Source organism: Schistocerca nitens, chromosome 4 (genome assembly GCF_023898315.1).
Source record: "Schistocerca nitens isolate TAMUIC-IGC-003100 chromosome 4, iqSchNite1.1, whole genome shotgun sequence".
In the NCBI taxonomy this organism is placed as follows: domain Eukaryota; kingdom Metazoa; phylum Arthropoda; class Insecta; order Orthoptera; family Acrididae; genus Schistocerca; species Schistocerca nitens.
The window spans coordinates 861425475-861445371 of NC_064617.1; the positions used below are offsets into that span (position 1 = coordinate 861425475).

Genomic DNA, 19897 nt, shown 5'->3' on the forward strand with positions numbered 1-19897 from the left:
ATTAACACATGTAGCTTGAATTCACATCTGTAATCATCTAACACTGCTTTTATAAATGGTAATAAAATAAGCAAATAATCCCAATAAACATAGGTCCGGAAACCAATGTTTTCCCCATATAACATATTACAATTCAGCATATGAACACCTTATAACAGAGTCCTCAAGGAGCCAAACTGCAAATATGCACTTTTCGACAAATACATTACAACAAGTGCTCCACATGGCTATCATTCGTGTGAAGGCAGATTTCAGCACACTACCTCATCTGTAGCAATACATGTTCAAATAGCCAGGCGTGGGCCAAAGAAGTTACCATGATCCATAATGTGTCTCCAGAGTTTATCAACACTATCAGCATGGCTGGACTACACCAGAGCTTTCAAATACTTCCAAACAAAAAGGATCAAATTAAGGCGGGGAACTTGGGAGGCAGTAGTACTGGCAAGCCACGACTGATACACTGTTTGTAGTCAAAGATTCATTATGCATATTCCTGAAGAGCCACCTGAAAGTATGGTGGTACACCATCATGCATGTACTGCATATACATACTTCTGCTGTGAGCTGCAGCATAAATGTAGCCTTAGACACTGAAAGTGTTGTAAGATTGGCATGACTTGTGCTTGTATCAGAGAAACCATTGATTTCTGGACCTATGTTTATTAGGATTGTTTCATTGTCCTCTACTCACTCTTTCACTTGTAACTGTAATAGCCAGACAAATTATGTGCTGAAAGGGAAAACTCAAGCTTTAATTTTATAAATGACTTTCACCATCATCCGGACTATTTCCACCTGTGAAAATTATAATGAATAACATAGTCAATGGCAAATATGATTTCATTTAAAAATTCTATGAGACACTGATCCCAAAACAATTAACATTGTGCCAAGCTTTAACTTTTAAGTTGAAGTTGTCATTCTCTTCTGTGGTATAATGCTCAGATTGGAGGGAGTTCTTCTGATGTCTCTCTCTCTCTCTCTCTCTCTCTCTCTCTCTCTCTGTGTGTGTGTGTATATATATAATAGAAGGAAACATTCCACGTGGGAAAAACATATCTAGAAACAAAGATGCTGTAACTTACCAAACGAAAGTGTTGGTATGTTATATCATTTCGTTTTCGTTTAGTAAGTTACAGCATCTTTGTTATATCTAAAAACACAGATGATGTGACTTACCGAACGAAAGTGCTGGCAGGTCGATAGACACACAAATAAACACAAACATACACACGAAATTCAAGCTCCGGAGATGGGAACTTACCCTTCAGTATATCCTCTCTTCTCGTTATCCGCCAGGCCTCAATCTCTGCTAATTTCAATTTGCCGCCGCTCATACCTCACCTGTCTTTCAACAACATCTTTGCCTCTGTACTTCCACCTAGACTGACATCTCTCCCCAAACTCTTTGCCTTTACAAATGTCTGCTTCTGTCTGTGTATGTGCGGATGCATATGTGTGTGTTTGCGAGTGTATACCTGTCCTTTTTTCCCCCTAAGGTAAGTCTTTCCTCTCCCGGGATTGGAATGACTCCTTACCCTCTCCCTTAAAACCCACATCCTTTCGTCTTTCCCTTTCCTTCCCTCTTTCCTGATGAGGCAACAGTTTGTTGCGAAAGCTTGAATTTCGTGTGTATGTTTGTGTGTCTATCGACCTGCCAGCACTTTCGTTCGGTAAGTCACATCATCTGTGTTTTTAGATATATTTTCCCATGTGGAATGTTTCCCTCTCTCTCTCTCTCTCTCTCTCTCTCTCTCTATATATATATATATATATATATATATATATATATATATATATATATATATACATACATACTCCTGGAAATTGAAATAAGAACACCGTGAATTCATTGTCCCAGGAAGGGGAAACTTTATTGACACATTCCTGGGGTCAGATTCATCACATGATCACACTGACAGAACCACAGGCACATAGACACAGGCAACAGAGCATGCACAATGTCGGCACTAGTACAGTGTATATCCACCTTTCGCAGCAATGCAGGCTGCTATTCTCCCATGGAGACGATCGTAGAGATGCTGGATGTAGTCCTATGGAACGGCTTGCCATGCCATTTCCACCTGGCGCCTCAGTTGGACCAGCGTTCGTGCTGGACGTGCAGACCGCGTGAGACGACGCTTCATCCAGTCCCAAACATGCTCAATAGGGGACAGATCCGGAGATCTTGCTGGCCAGGGTAGTTGACTTACACCTTCTAGAGCACGTTGGGTGGCACGGGATACATGCGGACGTGCATTGTCCTGTTGGAACAGCAAGTTCCCTTGCCGGTCTAGGAATGGTAGAACGATGGGTTCGATGACGGTTTGGATGTACCGTGCACTATTCAGTGTCCCCTCGACGATCACCAGTGGTGTACGGCCAGTGTAGGAGATCGCTCCCCACACCATGATGCCGGGTGTTGGCCCTGTGTGCCTCGGTCGTATGCAGTCCTGATTGTGGCGCTCACCTGCACGGCGCCAAACACGCATACGACCATCATTGGCACCAAGGCAGAAGCGACTCTCATCGCTGAAGACGACACGTCTCCATTCGTCCCTCCATTCACGCCTGTCGCGACACCACTGGAGACGGGCTGCACGATGTTGGGGCGTGAGCGGAAGACGGCCTAACGGTGTGCGGGACCGTAGCCCAGCTTCATGGAGACGGTTGCGAATGGTCCTCGCCGATACCCCAGGAGCAACAGTGTCCCTAATTTGTTGGGAAGTGGCAGTGCGGTCCCCTACGGCACTGCGTAGGATCCTACGGTCTTGGCGTGCATCCGTGCGTCGCTGCGGTCCGGTCCCAGGTCGACGGGCACGTGCACCTTCCGCCGACCACTGGCGACAACATCGATGTACTGTGGAGACCTCACGCCCCACGTGTTGAGCAATTCGGCGGTACGTCCACCCGGCCTCCCGCATGCCCACTATACGCCCTCGCTCAAAGTCCGTCAACTGCACATACGGTTCACGTCCACGCTGTCGCGGCATGCTACCAGTGTTAAAGACTGCGATGGAGCTCCGTATGCCACGGCAAACTGGCTGACACTGACGGCGGCGGTGCACAAATGCTGCGCAGCTATCGCCATTCGACGGCCAACACCGCGGTTCCTGGTGTGTCCGCTGTGCCGTGCGTGTGATCATTGCTTGTACAGCCCTCTCGCAGTGTCCGGAGCAAGTATGGTGGGTCTGACACACCGGTGTCAATGTGTTCTTTTTTCCATTTCCAGGAGTGTATATATATTAATAGAGGGAAACATTCCACATGGGAAAAATATATCTAAAAACAAAGATGATGTGACTTACCAAACGAAAGCACTGGCACGTCGATAGACACACAAACAAACACAAATATACGCACAAAATTCAAGCTTTCGCAACAAACTGTTGCCTCATCAGGAAAGAGGGAAGGAGAGGAAAATACGAAAGGACGTCGGTTTTAAGGGAGAGGGTAAGGAGTCATTCCAATCCCGGGAGCGGAAAGACTTACCTTAGGGGGAAAAAAGGACGGGTATACACTCGCACACACACACATATCCATCCACACATATACAGACACAAGTAGACATATTTAAAGACTAAATGTCTGCTTGTGTCTGTATATGTGTGGATGGATATGTGTGTGTGTGCGAGTGTATACCCGTCCTTCTTTCCCCCTAAGGTAAGTCTTTCCGCTCCCGGGATTGGAATGACTCCTTACCCTCTCCCTTAAAACCGACATCCTTTCGTATTTCCCTCTCCTTCCCTCTTTCCTGATGAGGCAACAGTTTGTTGCGAAAGCTTGAATTTTGTGTGTATATTTGTGTTTGTTTGTGTGTCTATCGACGTGCCAGTGCTTTCGTTTGGTAAGTCACATCATCTTTGTTTATATATGAGAGAGAGAGAGAGAGAGAGAGAGAGAGAGAGAGAGAAACATTCCACATGAGAAAAATATATTAAAAAATGCTGTGACTTACCAAACGGGAAAGCACTGGTAGATAGACACAATAAAAAACACACACACAAATATCAAGCTTTCCCAACCCACGGTTGCTTCATCAGGAAAGAGGGAAGGAGAGGGAAAGATGAAAGGAGGTGGGTTTTAAGGGAGAGGGTTAGGAGTCATTCCAATCCCGGGAGCGGAAAGACTTACCTTAGGGGGAAAAAGGGACAGGTATACACTCACGCACACACACACACACACACACACACACACACACACACACACACACACACATATCCATCCACACATATACAGACACAAGCAGACTTATGTAAAGGCAAAGAGCCAAACTCTTTGCCTTTACATATGTCTGCTTGTGTCTGTATATGTGTGGATGGATATGTGTGTGTGTGTGTGTGAGTGTGTGTGTGTGTGTGTGTGTGTGTGTGTGTGTGTGTGTGCGCGCGAGTGTATACCTGTCCCTTATTCCCCCCAAGGTAAGACTTTCCGCTCCCAGGATTGCTATTACTGTAATTGCTAAATTAAATCACCTTTTTCAGGCTGCATTTGTTGCATGAAATATACATCTAGTCCAATCAGTTGACTTTTGCCTATGTGCTAATATTAAATGATCCTACAGATAGACAAAACAAAATAGAAAATAAAATTAACACTGATGCATGTACTCATTAGTGAATGGACCACCATCACAATTGAAAGGTTTTTCTAAGATAATCAAAAGAGGTATCTTGAAAAGAATGACCTCATCAATGCCAACCAGTATGGATTTTGAAAACATCGATCATGTGAAACCCAACTTGCACTTTTCTCAGTTGACACACAGAAAGCTTCGGATCAAGGCAATCAGTTAGATCCTGTATTTCTTGATTTCCAAAAAGCTTTTGACTCAGTACCCCACCTACGCTTATTGTCAAAAGCTCAATCATATGAGGTATTGAGTGAAATTTGTGACTGGATTGAGGACGTTTTGGCAGGGAGCATGCTGCAAGTTATCTTGGATGGAGAGAGATCCTCAGGTGTAGAAGTATCTTCGAGTGTGCCCCAGGAAAGTGTGTTGGGACCCTTGCTGTTCATATTGTACATTAATGACCTTGCAGACAATATTAATAGTAAAATCAGGCTTTTGCAGATGATGCAGTAATGTATAATGAAGTTCTGTCTGAAAGAAGCTACGTAAATATTCAGTCAGACCTTGATAAGATGTTGAAGTGGTGCAGAGATTGGCAACTTGCTTTAAACATTCAGAAATATAAAATTTTGCACATCACAAAACAAAAAAACTTAGTATCCTATGACTACAATATCAATGAGTCAGTGTTGGAATTGGCCAATTTATACATACACCTGGGTGTAACACTTTGTAGCGATATGAAGTGGAATGACCACAAAGGTTCAATTCATGTGTAAAGCAGGTTGTAGACTGGCTTATTGGTAGAAAACAGGAGATCACTTACAAATCACTTGTGTGACTGGTTCTAGAATATTGTTGAAGTGAATGGGACCCATATCAGGTGGGACTAACAGGGCATATTGAACATACACAGAGAAGGGCACCATGAATGGTAACAGGTTTGTTTAACCCATGGGAGAGTGTCACAGAGATACTGAAGAAAATGAACTGGAAGACTCTAAGATAGATGTAAACTATCCTGAAAACGTCTGTTAACAAAGTTTCAAGAATCAACTTTAAATGATTACTCTACCAATATACTACAACCTCTCCATATCACTAATGTATAGATCATAAGGGTAAGATTTGAATCATTATTGCGAGCATAGATGCATTCATGCAATCTCTCTTCCTGCACTCCATACATAAGTGGTTCAAAATGGTTCAAATGGCTCTGAGCACTATGGGACTTAACATCTATGGTCATCAGTCCCCTAGAACTTAGAACTACTTAAATCTAACTAACCTAAGGACAGCACACAACACCCAGTCATCACGAGGCAGAGAAAATCCCTGACCCCGCCGGGAATCGAACCCGGGAACCCGGGCGTGGGAAGCGAGAACGCTACCGCGGACATACATAAGTGGAACATGGGGAAACAATAATAACTGGTAGAATGGGACATACCCTCTGCCATGCACCTAACAGTGGTTTGCAGAATATAGATGTAGTAGGCCTAATGTATGAAAGACTAGCTTATTTTCTAAATAATAATAAAATATTGACTAATACTCAGAATGGATTTAAGAAGAACAGATCATCAGGAACAGCAGTCTCCAAATTCATGAGAATGGTCCCAACTTCTTCAGATACGAATGAATTAAGTTGTGAGATATTCATAGATTTATTGAAGTTGTCTAATCAGTTGCGACTTGGTGCTTATGGAACTACACTGTCATAGGGTCTGGGGACTGGCCTACATTTGGTTCAAGTTCTATCTCTCTGGCAGACAATGTAGGATGCAAATTGCCATGAAGGGAAGGAATATCTTTAAGATTACAGTAAAAATAAAAATTAACCAGGGGTAAGTGCCCAGGTTTCCATATTAGATCCCTCTTATTCCTGCAGTTAGTTCGCCAACGAAACAGGCGTTTCCAGAAAAGATTTACAGCAAAAGTCTCTAAGACAATAAATAATGCAGGAAAATGGTATAAGAACGTGACTTTGGTCATAAATAAAGAAAAAACAGTATGAATGAGCTTTAGTAATAACAAAAGTAAAGTTGAAAGCAGCATGAAACTGAATGTGCTTTACTGCGCAAGTCCCATACACAAAATTTTTAAGCACACTGTTGGATGACCACTGGAGATGGGAAAAACATACAGAAATTCTGAATTATAAAACTAAATGTTGTGAATTGGACAGATTGCTACTCACTACATAGAGGCACTGAGCAGCAGTCAGGCACATTTACAACTAGACTATTGGATATTATTACAATACTGGAGTAAGTCCGTAAATCAATCAGAAGTATGCCAGTACCCCCACTCCCCTTACACACCCTCCCCCCCCCCACCACACACACACACACACACACACACACACACACACACACACACACACACACACAAACAAACAAATATTATACACACAGATATATATTCACACACACACACACACACACACACACACACACTAATTGTTGTTGTCTGTGGGCACAGAGGTACTACTACCACCACCACCACAAAAAAAATTCGTATGTGTGGTGAGCAGCAATCTATGCATCATTGTAGTGTATCTATTAGGCCCTATGCATAATTATATTAACAGTTTGCTTTGAATGTGTGTGCTTTTTGAAATCTCGTATGGAATTTTCAACATTGAGAAAATGAAGTAAGTTCATAAATTCAAAGTAGAACTCTAACATTTTTAATGACACACAGCTTGTATAATATTGGTGTGTGTGTGTGTGTGTGTGTGTGTGTGTGTGTGTGTGTAAAATATATATAAGAAAAAGTCTTAAACTGTACACCACAAACAGCACAATCTGTGACCACAGAACCAAATTCAGACAGTGTTTACATCTAAACCGAAGAAACAAGTAAAAAACTCAAAACAGTGTATAATACCATGGAATAAAATTTTATAATAGACTGCCACAAGAAATAAAAGATGCAAATGATCCCCACACCTTTAGCCAAAGCATAAAAAAACAACTAAATAGCAGTTATTACACTATAAATATTTAAAATAACTACAGATGTTAACTTAATGTTCATGACCATTGTACTATCTAACAATTTATGACATTAGAAAAGTACACATAAATATAGGAACAATAAATAGTTTAAGTGGAATGTATAATTTAATGAGAAATATTGTGCAAACATTTGACAACATCCGTACAATGTCTATTGCATCAGTTGAGCAATCAGTAATTTTTTTTACATGATATGGTAATGAAAACATGTATCAGTAAGCATCTTTAGGATTACTTCACAATTGGCATAGAGGCTGAAACAATCTAGATGTGTTAGATGTATAGGTTTTCATCTAACGAACAAACATAAAGTAAAAACATGGTATCATTTAATAATATGATGCACGCAGGATATGGGCCCCAATGTCAGCAATTATTATTTGTCAACTTCAGACGCAGTTCAATGTACGTGAATTTTTTGCGATAATCGATATTTTGACAGAAATCTGTAGTTAATTATACATACGTGGATTAGTTGTGCAACACTGTGAGATAATACTGAACGAATCAATTTTCATGCTGTTTTGCACAACTAATATGGAAATGTGACTGCAAGCTATTCAGACATAAATAAATTTGAAAGTAAAATATTTCGTATAACGGTAATGACAAAAGCAAATAGTTCTTTCGCAGTACGGGAACATACGCTACTCGTCGAAATCAAATACCTTTCAATCTAATTTACATAAATAGAAGTTCTAGAGGTCCAGTGGTCTTTTCAGTTTCAGCATTTTCTAACTACCGGTACCTTCGCATTTTCATTAATTAGATAAGAAAGCTAGTAGATACTAGAGTTTTTAAGTAGAGTTATCTATATCCTTATTACATGTGAAACAATTTGTTTTGTTGCATTACTAACTTTTTAATGTCAAAAATGTCCGAGAGTGAAAAACGCTACAACGATGGGCTGACAACAAATTGAATTTTAACTCTCTCTGTTGTCTACCCTGAATTACTGTGTACTTTTTTTTAGTTAACACATTTACGGCGCACCTGTCAATTTCCTCATGTCTGCGTAGTGAAGTTGTGTGCCAACGACGACAATCCGTATGACTGTGACTCGTAAGCGATCCAGTGGTTCATCTGCCTCGCGAACAATGACGTCCGGTCTCAGCAGGCTAGGCGCGCATTAACATCAATCACCAGACGACCCGCCAAGGGAGGGGAAGGGAGACTTACGCCTGAACTCTGACCGCCAGACGATTGTCAAATAAAACAACTGGGTGTCAATCAAACTGGGGCGCCAGCCGTGGCGCACGCGCCATTTCCGGAACGCTCTCGATATTCCTGCTGAACTACAAATTGCCGTGACCTCAGCATGCGTCGAGTCTTGAAGGTTTCGTGAAACATCGAAGACTGCACGATCACAATTAAGGGATTCCCATTTTTGCCACAAAGCAACCCAATTAATATTCACAGACCACCATCTAGAGTACCACAGGTAAACAGGAAATCTATCGAAACATCGTCTTTGATTTATTATAAGTGGTTATGAGTCATTTTATGAAGCTGACTGGGGGAAAAAAGTGTAGTAATTACATGTTTACTTTGTATTTGTAAAATTAGGACGTGATACACCAGTAAACGGAAAGATAATGGATAGTTTATTTTAATGTCGCAAATACTTAAATCAGTAATACAGCGAAGTATGTAACGCTACGATAGTTAACAATTTGATGTTTATGTGCATAAAATTACCAAATAAGCAGCAACCAATCCCAAAATCATGTTCGTTGAAAACACCGATGAGGCTGTTAATCAGCTGAAGTCGATTTGCAAAAGTAAATAAATAAAACATGATTTTGCGACTGGTCGCTGCTTATTTGGTAATTTTATGGTTTAAGGTCGCTGCACAACTTGGGAACCACATGAAACCCACCATTCATAAGTTTATGTGCATGTTTTATATATGCACACCGCAACTGCATTAACACTTGGATTACTCAGACAGGTAATTTGCTGCATTCTTAACTTTTTCGAGATACAACAGTTGTAATACACACAAGACATTTCGTAACAGATCGGAGGAAGGTAACGGGCAAGTCTTCTTCACTAGAACCTTGACTAGGACAAAAATACGTGATTCTCTCATACTCCTGACCGCTTATCGACGAGTTCCGATTACGTGACTTATTTTGACAACTGAAGTTAATCATTTATAACGGAAATATCGGAGCTAATGAAACGACACGACACATGTCCAAAACTTTTCTAATTTTGCGTTTGTAATACTGCAAATTATTCGATAGTCGAAGTACGTAATGTTTTTTACTTATTTTGAGGCTTTCCTTTTTCTATGTTTTGAAAAAGACCAGTCTCTCCTGTGATATGATATTTTTCTTGATCTAGGGTATGTCCATAAGTAACTGTCATCGTATGAGAACGCGATGGACAACGGCCGTTCCCTCGCACATGTGTGGACAGTTAAACCAAGGGCTTCTGTCACACAGCAAGGGACTGACGTACTTGGACATGCACTCATAACACGAAACAGTGCATTGGTAATGGCTAAGCACTGGCCAAAATCTAGATTTGCCGAATAAAACCTGAAAGAAAAGGACGACTGACTGCTGTGCTCTATCATTTGAAAGACATATCACAGTCGTTGAGTGAAGCCACATTCCTAATGGAAGGTTACTTGAATTTAAATTGAACTTTATATCCATTTTGCCAGAAGCTTCCGGTGATTTCCCAGTATTAACTCCGCAAAATTTCCTAATTTTTCTCACAGTGCTGAAGCTTGCTTCTGTGTGCACGTCACTGTTAGTCTCATCGACTCTGAGGGAGGGTGGAGCAACACTTTATTCTTGCTCTCCTGCTCGCAACATTCAGCAGCATTATTATATTCTTGCTTCACTCCCTAAAGAACTACCGCTTGCGCTTCACCGAGGAGCTGAAAGTGTAGGCTATCTAACGCTGTCCGCGATGGGCCAGGAACCGCTTTGTCACCCATTAACAAAATGGCTCTGAGCACTATGGGACTTAACATCTATGGTCATCAGTCTCACTCATTAACAGATACGTATTAAAGTGCGAAGCAACAGAACACGGCACAACAATCACTTCGCAGTGGCTACATACGCAAAGTTCTTTATTAGATCGCTGAAGTTGGCAGCGGCCAACCAAAAAAACATGGGCGGGCCGAAGCCGACCGACTTTTGCCGATTCAGAACTAGGGAGCCTTCGTTCTTCTCCTCGTAAACAGACTATACGTGTACATTTCATGGATCAGATTAGTTTTGCATGTTATATTACAATTTTGCTTCACAGTATTTCTTCTGTTCGTGAACGGACTATACATTGTATGGATCAGATTAACTTTGCATGTTATTTTACAATTTTGTTTCACAGTATTACAAAGGTAAGCAATGCCAGAGCTTTGTTCTCTTTTTTTTTTTTTTAAAAAAAAAAAGAAAAGTCACATTTTGTTTTTAATATCTTTTAAGCTATAGCACATTTTGTGTGCAGAATTGTAATCACAGTCATACAGTTTTGTCGTCTAACATGAAGGGGTGCAGACGGTCCGCAATAAAGTTCACGAAGTCCACAGGTATCTGGTGCCTTCGATTACTACCACAGATCCCATGGCGGACTAGATGAATGTCCTCCATGACATAATGCTACCCTCACCGGCCTGCATCCAAGACCCGGTGCATGTTTTGGGCAGTTGTTCGCCTTGAAGACGGCGTAACCGGACACTACCATCGACCTGGTGTAACAGGAAACGTGATTCATTCGATCAGGCAACACGTTTCCATTGCTGCAGAGTCCAGCCTCAGTGCTCTTGCAATTGATGATATCGTTGGGTAGGGACCTAGGAGTCGTCTGCAGCGAATCTCCACGTTCAACAATACGCGTTGAACGGCGTGCACAGAAAAACTAGTGCCTGCACGGCCATTGTTCTCCGTCATCAGATCTGCCACAGATCTGCTTTCCGCGATGAGGCGCGAACGTCCAACACCTCGTCGCCTGCTGGTGGTTTCATCGTCATTTTACATAATGCTGACAACAGTAGCACGCCAACACGACAGCTCTTCGCCGATTCCGAGACGTTAGTTTCCTGGCGCCAGGCCATAACAACCTGCGCTTTGTCAAAGTCGCCGGCCGGTGTGGCTGTGCGGTTCTAGGCGCTTCAGTCTGGAACTGCGTGACCGCTACGGTCGCAGGTTCGAATCCTGCCTCGGGCATGGATGTGTGTGATGTCCTTAGGTTAGTTAGGCTTAAATAGTTCTAAGTTCTAGGGGACTGATGACCACAGATGTTAAGTCCCATAGTACTCAGAGCCATTTGAACCATTTTTTGTCAAAGTCGCCTGTGCCAGTGGCTGTCTCCGTTTTCGACCTGTATCGTCCCTAGAATGATACACTAACCGTCTCTGCTCCGCCTCTACACACTCATGTTCAGCAAAAAAGAGAACACCTTGAACGACTAGAGATAGGCCGCTCATATAGACAGGACATGTACACTACTGGAAAATTAAAATTGCTACACCAAGAAAAAATGCAGATGATAAACGGGTATTCGTTGGACGAATATATTATACTAGAACTGACATGTGATTACATTTTCACGCAATTTGGGTGCATAGATCCTGAGAAATCAGTTCCCAGCACAACCACCTCTGGCCGTAAGAACGGCCTTGATACGCCAGGGCATTGAGTCAAACAGAGCTTGGATGGCGTGTGCAGGTACAGCTGCCCATGCAGCTCCAACACGATACCACAGTTCATCAAGAGTAGTTAGTGACTGGCGTATTGTGACGAGCCAGTTGCTCGGCCACCATCGACCAGACGTTTTCAATTGGTGAGAGATCTGGAGAATGTGCTGGCCAGGGCAGCAGTCGAACATTTTCTGTATCCAGAAAGGTCCGTACAGGACCTGCAACATGCGGTCGTGCATTATCCTACTGAAATGTAGGGTTTCACAGGGATCGAATCAAGGATACAGCCACGGGTCGTAACAGATCTGATATGTAACGTCCACTGTTCAAAGTGCCGTCAATGCGAACAAAAGGTGACTGAGACGTGTAACCAATGGCACCCCATACCATCACGCCGGGTGATACGCGAGTATGGCGATGACGAATACACGCTTCCAATGTGCGTTCACCGCGATGTCGCCAAACATGGATGCGACCATCAAGATGCTGTAAACAGAACCTGGACTCATCCGACAAAATCCCGGCGGAGGTTCGAGTCCTCCCTCGGGTATGGCTGTGTGTGTTTGTCCTTTAGGTGAAGTAGTGTGTAAGTTTAGGGACTGATGACCTTAGCAGTTAAGTCCCATAAGATTTCACACACATTTGAACATTTTTTCATCCGACAAAATGACGTTTTGCTATTCGTGCACCCAGGTTCGTCGTTGAGTACACCATCGCAGGCGCTCCTGTCTGTGATACAGCGTCAAGGGTAACCACAGCCATGGTCTCCGAGCTGATAGTCCATGCTGCTGCAAACGTCGTCGATCTGTTCGTGCAGATGGTTGTTGTCTTGCAAACGTCCCCATCTGTTGACTCAGGGATCGAGACGTGGCTGCACGATCCGTTACAGCCATGCGGATAAGATGCCTGTCATCTCGACTGCTAGTGAAACGAGACCGTTGGGATCCAGCGCGGCGTTCCGTATTACCCACCTGAACCCACCGATTCCATATTCTGCTAACAATCATTGGATCTCGACCAACGCAAGCAGCAATGTCGTGATACGATAAACCGCAATTGGGACAGGCTACAATCCGACCTTTATCAAAGTCGGAAACGTGATGGTACGCATTTCTGTTCCTTACACGAGGCATCACAACAACGTTTCACCAGGCAACGCCGGTCAACTGCTGTTTGTGTATGAGAAATCGGTTGGAAACTTTCCTCAACATCAGCACGTTGATGGTGTCGCCACCGGCCCCTGTGACTTTACAAGACGATAAACCCAAGAATCATCTGCAAACAACCGAAGGCGGCTGCTCAGATTGTCTCCCAAAAGGTTTATATCAGTAAGGAACAGCAGGAGGCCTACCTTGGGGGACGCCAGAAAACACTTCTGTTTTAGTCGATGACTTTCCGTCAGTTACTACCAGCCGTGACCTCTCTGATAGGGAATCACGAATCCAGTCACATATCTGAGATGATATTCCATAAGCACGCAGTTTCACTACAAGTGGCTTCTGTTATACAGTTTCAAAATCCATCTAGAAATACGGAATCAATTTGAAATCCCTTGTCAATTGCAGTTAACACTTCGTGTGAGTAAAGAGCTCTCTTTTTCTCCTCGTGGTCGTTTCGTTAGCCGTACGTGTGAGGAAGTAATATGTGGCTGGACTCGCCTTGGAACGTAAGGTCTTGCAATGTCAACAGCGAACGTCACCGCAGACCACGGCGGTGGTCTGATGGCATCTGCGACTGTAGATTGACGAGCGTCTCTGTAGCGTTCTCGAGGTTAGTAAACAGAAGCGTGACGAACTGTGTCGTTCTTCGAGGGAGCGCTATGCATGTTACCTTGCATGGAGAGCGACTGGCGGAGGGGAAGTTAATTTCGAGTATGCCACAGGAAGTGCTTGCTGTCCATGATGTCAACCTGGCAGATAATGCTAATATAAGGGACAGCCAAATGAAAACCGAACACCCCCACAAATGAACGACGGAATGGTTCTACTCAAAAGTAACCACCACATGCCCCATGACATTTATTCCGCTAGGAGACGAGATGATCAATTCCTGTTTCGTAGAACGGGATCCACAACCGCATCCATTCTTCTTGCACTTCCTCGTATGACCGAAACGGACGTCCACGCAATTTCTGCAAGACCATTTGACAATATTCTGCTACGGTAGTCACTGAAAGCTTCACGCATTGCTCTTTTGACAGCCAAACGCGTTTCATCCAGCGTCTTTCTATCTATAGCCCTACGCTTTGTTTTACACCTATTATGCAGTATTCTCTGTTTAGGGGTCTTTACACGGACACTCCTAATAGCGTGTTTTAAGACAAACCATAGAGATCCGAGCGCAAGAATGCCAGTCTGAATGCAGTCTCAGGTAAGCATGTAGATGTGCGGTCAGATGTGCCCCGTACCTAGGGATGGGCAAAAAATATCGACATATCAAAATATCTATATTTCTTCAAAATAGTAACGATACATAAAGGCAATATTTACACTTCTGGTATTACGATTAATGGATATTTGATTCTGAATATCGGAAGCAATATTTTTATTGCCTGTCTTCTCTTGATGCACATGCACTATAGTTCTCACTAGCAGGTTTCTTACCCATTCGAACTGCTACCAATCTTTGCAGTCTGTCAGTAAATGTCTTACAATGGGCTCAATTCTGCTTCATGTTCAGTACAACAAATGAGCACCAGATTTGAATATAAATGCAACTATACTGCGTATTCATGAAATCTTGTTACTCCTGTTTGTCATTTCTACCACTCCCAATGATAGGTACAACGTGCAAAATGCACACATTTCGTGACTACACTGTACGAGATGGTAGAACTCATCCACTCTCTGCTCCCAACTATGAGGCAGAATGTGCGCTTCGCTTATCCCCTGACTGCCAGGATCAAGAAAAAATAGACGCACTGTAAAAATAACGTACTCTCGGCACAAAAATCTCACAAATTACTGCACTAGTATTTAATGGATAATTGACTCTGTTTTCTGAAATGTTTAGTCGTCATTACACACCTGTTTTGCCACAAATTTCTCAAAAATACTTAATGTGGCAAGCCTCTTATGTTTCGTCCAAAACAGTAACTTGGTTGTGCTAGATAACAGAAACATACTGACAGGGGTACATATTAAACAGAGAGTTCTATCAGTGGTTATCAGTGATGATTATTTGTTTCGTTAATTTGGTTTTTTAAATAAGTGATTTTATGGTACTCTGTGTGTGTTTTACTGGTTAATATTAGATGTAGTAAGGTATTTGTCAATTTTTAAATGTTTATTAATCATTTCTGTGACTTCGATCGACTTTTATTAAATTCGTGTAAATATTAAAAATATCGTCTGCTACATCGAAATATAGATATTTTAGTCTCGATAATATCGATATTTTTCGTAAATATCGATACAATATATATCATTATTTTTAGAAATCTGCCCCTCACTACCCCTACCTTTGCCAGCTAGCGCATTTTAGAAGAACACGCCAGCCGCGTCACCTTGTCACGCGTGCTGTTGTGTGTGCGCGCTCGGTGATTCTTCTGTCAGTTGCCTAAATGCCTACAATACTCGACGGGATAGTGGTGTACTCTTTTGCAGATTGCTATCAATAAGCTAGAGTATGCGACACGATCGTGGCGGATTCCTGTTGTTCGACATAGGTCATTTTGACAGAATTTATAAATATGTACAAAGAGCAACACTACTTGTTGAAAGAGAGATCCAGAGACTATATAAATTAGAATTTAAAGACTGGAGCTTATGATAAACTGATCGCGTATGGGAAGCCAACAGTTCTCGGAGCCAACCGTAATTTTGTTAAAGAAAAGGAAAAGTGATAGAAAGCTTACGACGCTCATTTAGAGAGTAACTGAAACAAGTTTTTAACCGTAAACGTAGTGGCAGGTCTCTCGATTACATCTATGTACCAACTTTGTGGTACTACAACTTTCTTTTATTTAACGTGCATCAAAAGGTTCCAAGGGTTGCTGAAAACTTTCACCAAACAGTGTGACAATACTGTGTGTAAAGACTGTTACCAGCACCGTTCCATACTTCAACACCTTTGATCTCCTTCGTCTCCTTCTACATCTGCAGTGGTCTCACACTTCTGTTCCAGGTCAAGGCTCGATTTCCCCTAACGGATGTAACGACCAATATCGTAATTATTTGACCACAGAGAATTAACAATGGCGAGGCTTTCTACTTGCTTTTAAGCAGTGATGTGACTAAAAAATTTATTTGGACGTCTGTCTGAATTTTCTTCCATATAATTTTCAACAATTTCTTAAACAAAAAATGTTAATACAATACTCAATACTGATAATTATTTACCTTCATGAGCTTTGGCCGCATGCATCCCAAAGTACTTTGCATGTCTTGGGAATTATATGAGACAGCGACGATGTGAAAGCGGCTGTGGTAAAATTTAAATATTTGAGCGAGTGACCCGTTCCCAAAATCTGAGAGCAACTGTAACACGTTCCACTGAATAAATGCTCTTCTTCATAACTGTGTCGTTCCATCTGATTTTCTCCTTGCTGATATCCGGCAATAAATCATTCTTAAATGCACACATCAAAAAATATTTTGCATCACTTCGGTTAGGAGAGTTCCGGAACCTGTACAGAAAACTAGAATAGAGATCAGCATAAACATCATTTCCGCCCTTTTTATTGCTCATGAAAACCACATACAGCGAGAGCTTCAGAGGTGGTGGTCCAGATTGTTGTACACACCGGTACCTCTAATACCCAGTAGCACCGTCCTCTTGCATTGATGCATGCCTGTACTCGTCGTGGCATAGTATCCACAAGTTCATTAAAGCACTGTTGGTCCTGATTGTCCCACTCCTCAACGGCGATTCGGTGTAGATCCCTCAGAGTGGTTGGTGGGTTACGTCTTCCATAAACAGCCCTTTTCAATCTATTCCAGGCATGTTCTATAGGGTTCATGTCTGGAGAACATGCTGGCCACTCTAGTCGAGCGATGTAGTTTCCCTGAACGAAGTCATTCACAAGATGTGCACGACGGGAACGCGAATTGTCGTCAATGAAGACGAATGCCTCGCCAATACGCTGCTGATATGGTTGCGCTATCGGTCGGAGGATGGCATTCACGTATCGTACAGCCGTTACGGTGCCTTTCATGACCACCAGCGGCGTACGTCGGCCTCACAAAATGCCTCCCCAAAACAGCAGGGAACCTCCACCTTGCTGCACTCGCTGGACAGTGTGTCTAAGCCGTTCAGCTTGACCGGGTTGCCTCCAAACACGTCTCCGGCGGGTGTCTGGTTGAAGGCATACGCGACACTCATCGCTGACGAGAACGTGATGCGAATCCTGAGAGGTCCATTCAGCATGTTGTTGGGCCCATCTGTACCGCGCTGCACGGTATCGTGGCTGCAAAGGTAGACCTCGCCATGGACGTCGGGAGTGAAGTTGCACATCATGCAGCCTATTGTGCACAGTTTGAGTCGTAACATGACGTCCTGTGGTTGCACGAAAATCATTATTCAAGATGGTGGCTTTGCTGTCAGGGTTCCTCTGGTCCAAAATCCGTAGGTAGTGGTTATCCACTGCAGTAGTAGCCCTTGGACGGCCTGAGCGAGGCATGTCATCGACAGTTCCTGTCTCTCTGTATCTCCTCCATATCCGAACAACATCACTTTGGTTAACTCTGAGAAGCCTGGACACTTCCCTTGTTGAGAGGCTTTCCTGACACAATGTAACAATGCGAACGCGATCGCACCGCGGTATTGACCGTCTAGGCATGGTTGAGCTGCAGAGAACACGAGCCGTGTGCCTCCTTCCTGGTGTAATGACTGGAACTGATCGGCTGTCGGACCCCCTCCGTCTAACAGGCGCTGCTCATGCATGGTTGTTTACATCTTTGGGCGGGTTTAGTGACATCTCTGAACAGTCAAAGGGACTGTGTCTGTTATACAATATCCAAAGTCACCGTCTGTCTTCAGGGGTTCTAGGAACCGGGGTGATGCAAAACTTGTTTTGATATGTGTGGTTTCGATAACTGGGTAATTGTCTTTACAGTTCTATAGTCAAAGAAATATAATTGTGTTGGTAATTGTGCTCCTTAACCCAAGTAACATGTGTTTTTTTGTCCATGAACATAGCTGCAACACCCCTACTGCTGTAGTACTGATAATAATACTTGCTTGTTCAGTTTTCGCACGGAACGCGGCTACAACTAACGTGCTCGCCGCACCCACGGCACGCAAGACTTCAGAACTGAGGAAACTCTACACGTCACTCTTGCGTGCGCACTGGCGCGCGTGTTTGAGCATTTACACGCAGACGCTTGGCGTGACAGTCTCGAACGCCGACAGGCGCGTAGGTGAGAACACTACACTCCACGCACCTGGCCGCCACGGTTCTGGTTCCCAACAGGGGAATTTGCTGACGGCAGAACTCTGTCGTGTAACCTAGATACCTGACCACTGGGAGAAGATTCGAGCAACTGGCTCGTGATTTTCGAGGAAAGTTTGGAACGTCACATAGCCGCACTTCCCCATCCTGAACACCAGGATACTGCGCCCCAACACTGCGAGGTGATCAGACCCACTGGCGAGTTCAGATTGTATTTCCAATACACTAATATCTGATTATTTTATTTTGTATCAGATCAGGAAGGTGGTTGGATGAATCCTCTGGCAGACACTTAATTGTGAATTGCATAGTAGTCACGTAGATGTAGAAGAACAGAGGAAAGTATACCAAAAGCAACACAGCCAGAAACATGGGAGAAGTAGCACATGGGCTCAGTTTTTGCCCAAGTACGAGTTGCAAGAATTCCCAATAAGGAAAGACATCGGTCACGGGACTTAAGTGTCGCGAGCAAAGAATACGTCTGAAAACAATGAATATTTGACTCGTTCATTTTTGTGATAATTTCTGATACAAAGTACAGTCTGTGGCGGTAGAAAATGAAAAATCGTTGGACAAGACGTAGAAGCGTCCCTGCATTTACAAATTATCAAAACTTCGTAAAAACAGTGCTTGGCAACAATAACGAAATTCATCGAGAGAAAAAATAAGAAAAATAGAGTGTAACAACAGCGGGTAATGCCTATTAATAACACGTCATTTCTCTGTGCATTGTACAGCGTATGTTGTTACGAACTATGCTGCACACCTTGTGGAACAGCGGTTAGTGCTACTGACTAGTGTGTTGTCGGTTGCCACTTCAAATCCCATGAGCAGCAGACATTTGTTGTTTAATACTAATCATTTCTAGAAGGTTCTCGAAGTTTCTAATACTTGTGTATTCTGGAATATTCGATGTTCATATTGTCACTTAGAAGAAGGTGTAATTAGATGAATGACGAACATTAAGTTCACTTAACGAAGATTTATTCAGCACTTACACATACAAGAGTGCAGAGCGAACTGCCTCCCTAAAATGTACTCGAACCGAATAGAGAAATTAAAATTTTTTTCAACCCTCCGTGCAACAGTCTAGTATCATAACCACTACCCTACAGTGACTGTGATACTCAGCTTCCTCTGCGACAATCTAAACAGCAGCACTCTTCGACCAGCAAGTCAGTTCTAGCCTATCTGTACGTTGATATCGGTAATAATCGTGCTTTCAGTGCTAAGCATTGTACGTCATT

At 42.9% G+C, this 19897-nt stretch overlaps 1 protein-coding gene across 6 annotated transcripts in view; it reads right to left on the minus strand.

The window, feature by feature from the left end:
• LOC126253322 (alanine--glyoxylate aminotransferase 2, mitochondrial-like) overlaps nucleotides 1-19897 on the minus strand; it is a 155952-nt gene that overhangs the window by 123471 nt on the left and 12584 nt on the right. The window contains exon 1 of one of the 6 annotated variants that reach the window (XM_049954580.1): nucleotides 8593-8825. The exons of 3 other annotated variants lie outside the window; for them this stretch is intronic. In XM_049954580.1, the coding sequence (XP_049810537.1) occupies nucleotides 8593-8608 (16 nt within the window). In that variant the 5' untranslated portion in view covers nucleotides 8609-8825. Of the gene's footprint in view, nucleotides 1-8458; nucleotides 8480-8592; nucleotides 8826-19897 lie in introns of those variants that run through there. 2 more of the 6 variants (XM_049954582.1, XM_049954581.1) reach the window with 2 other exon arrangements.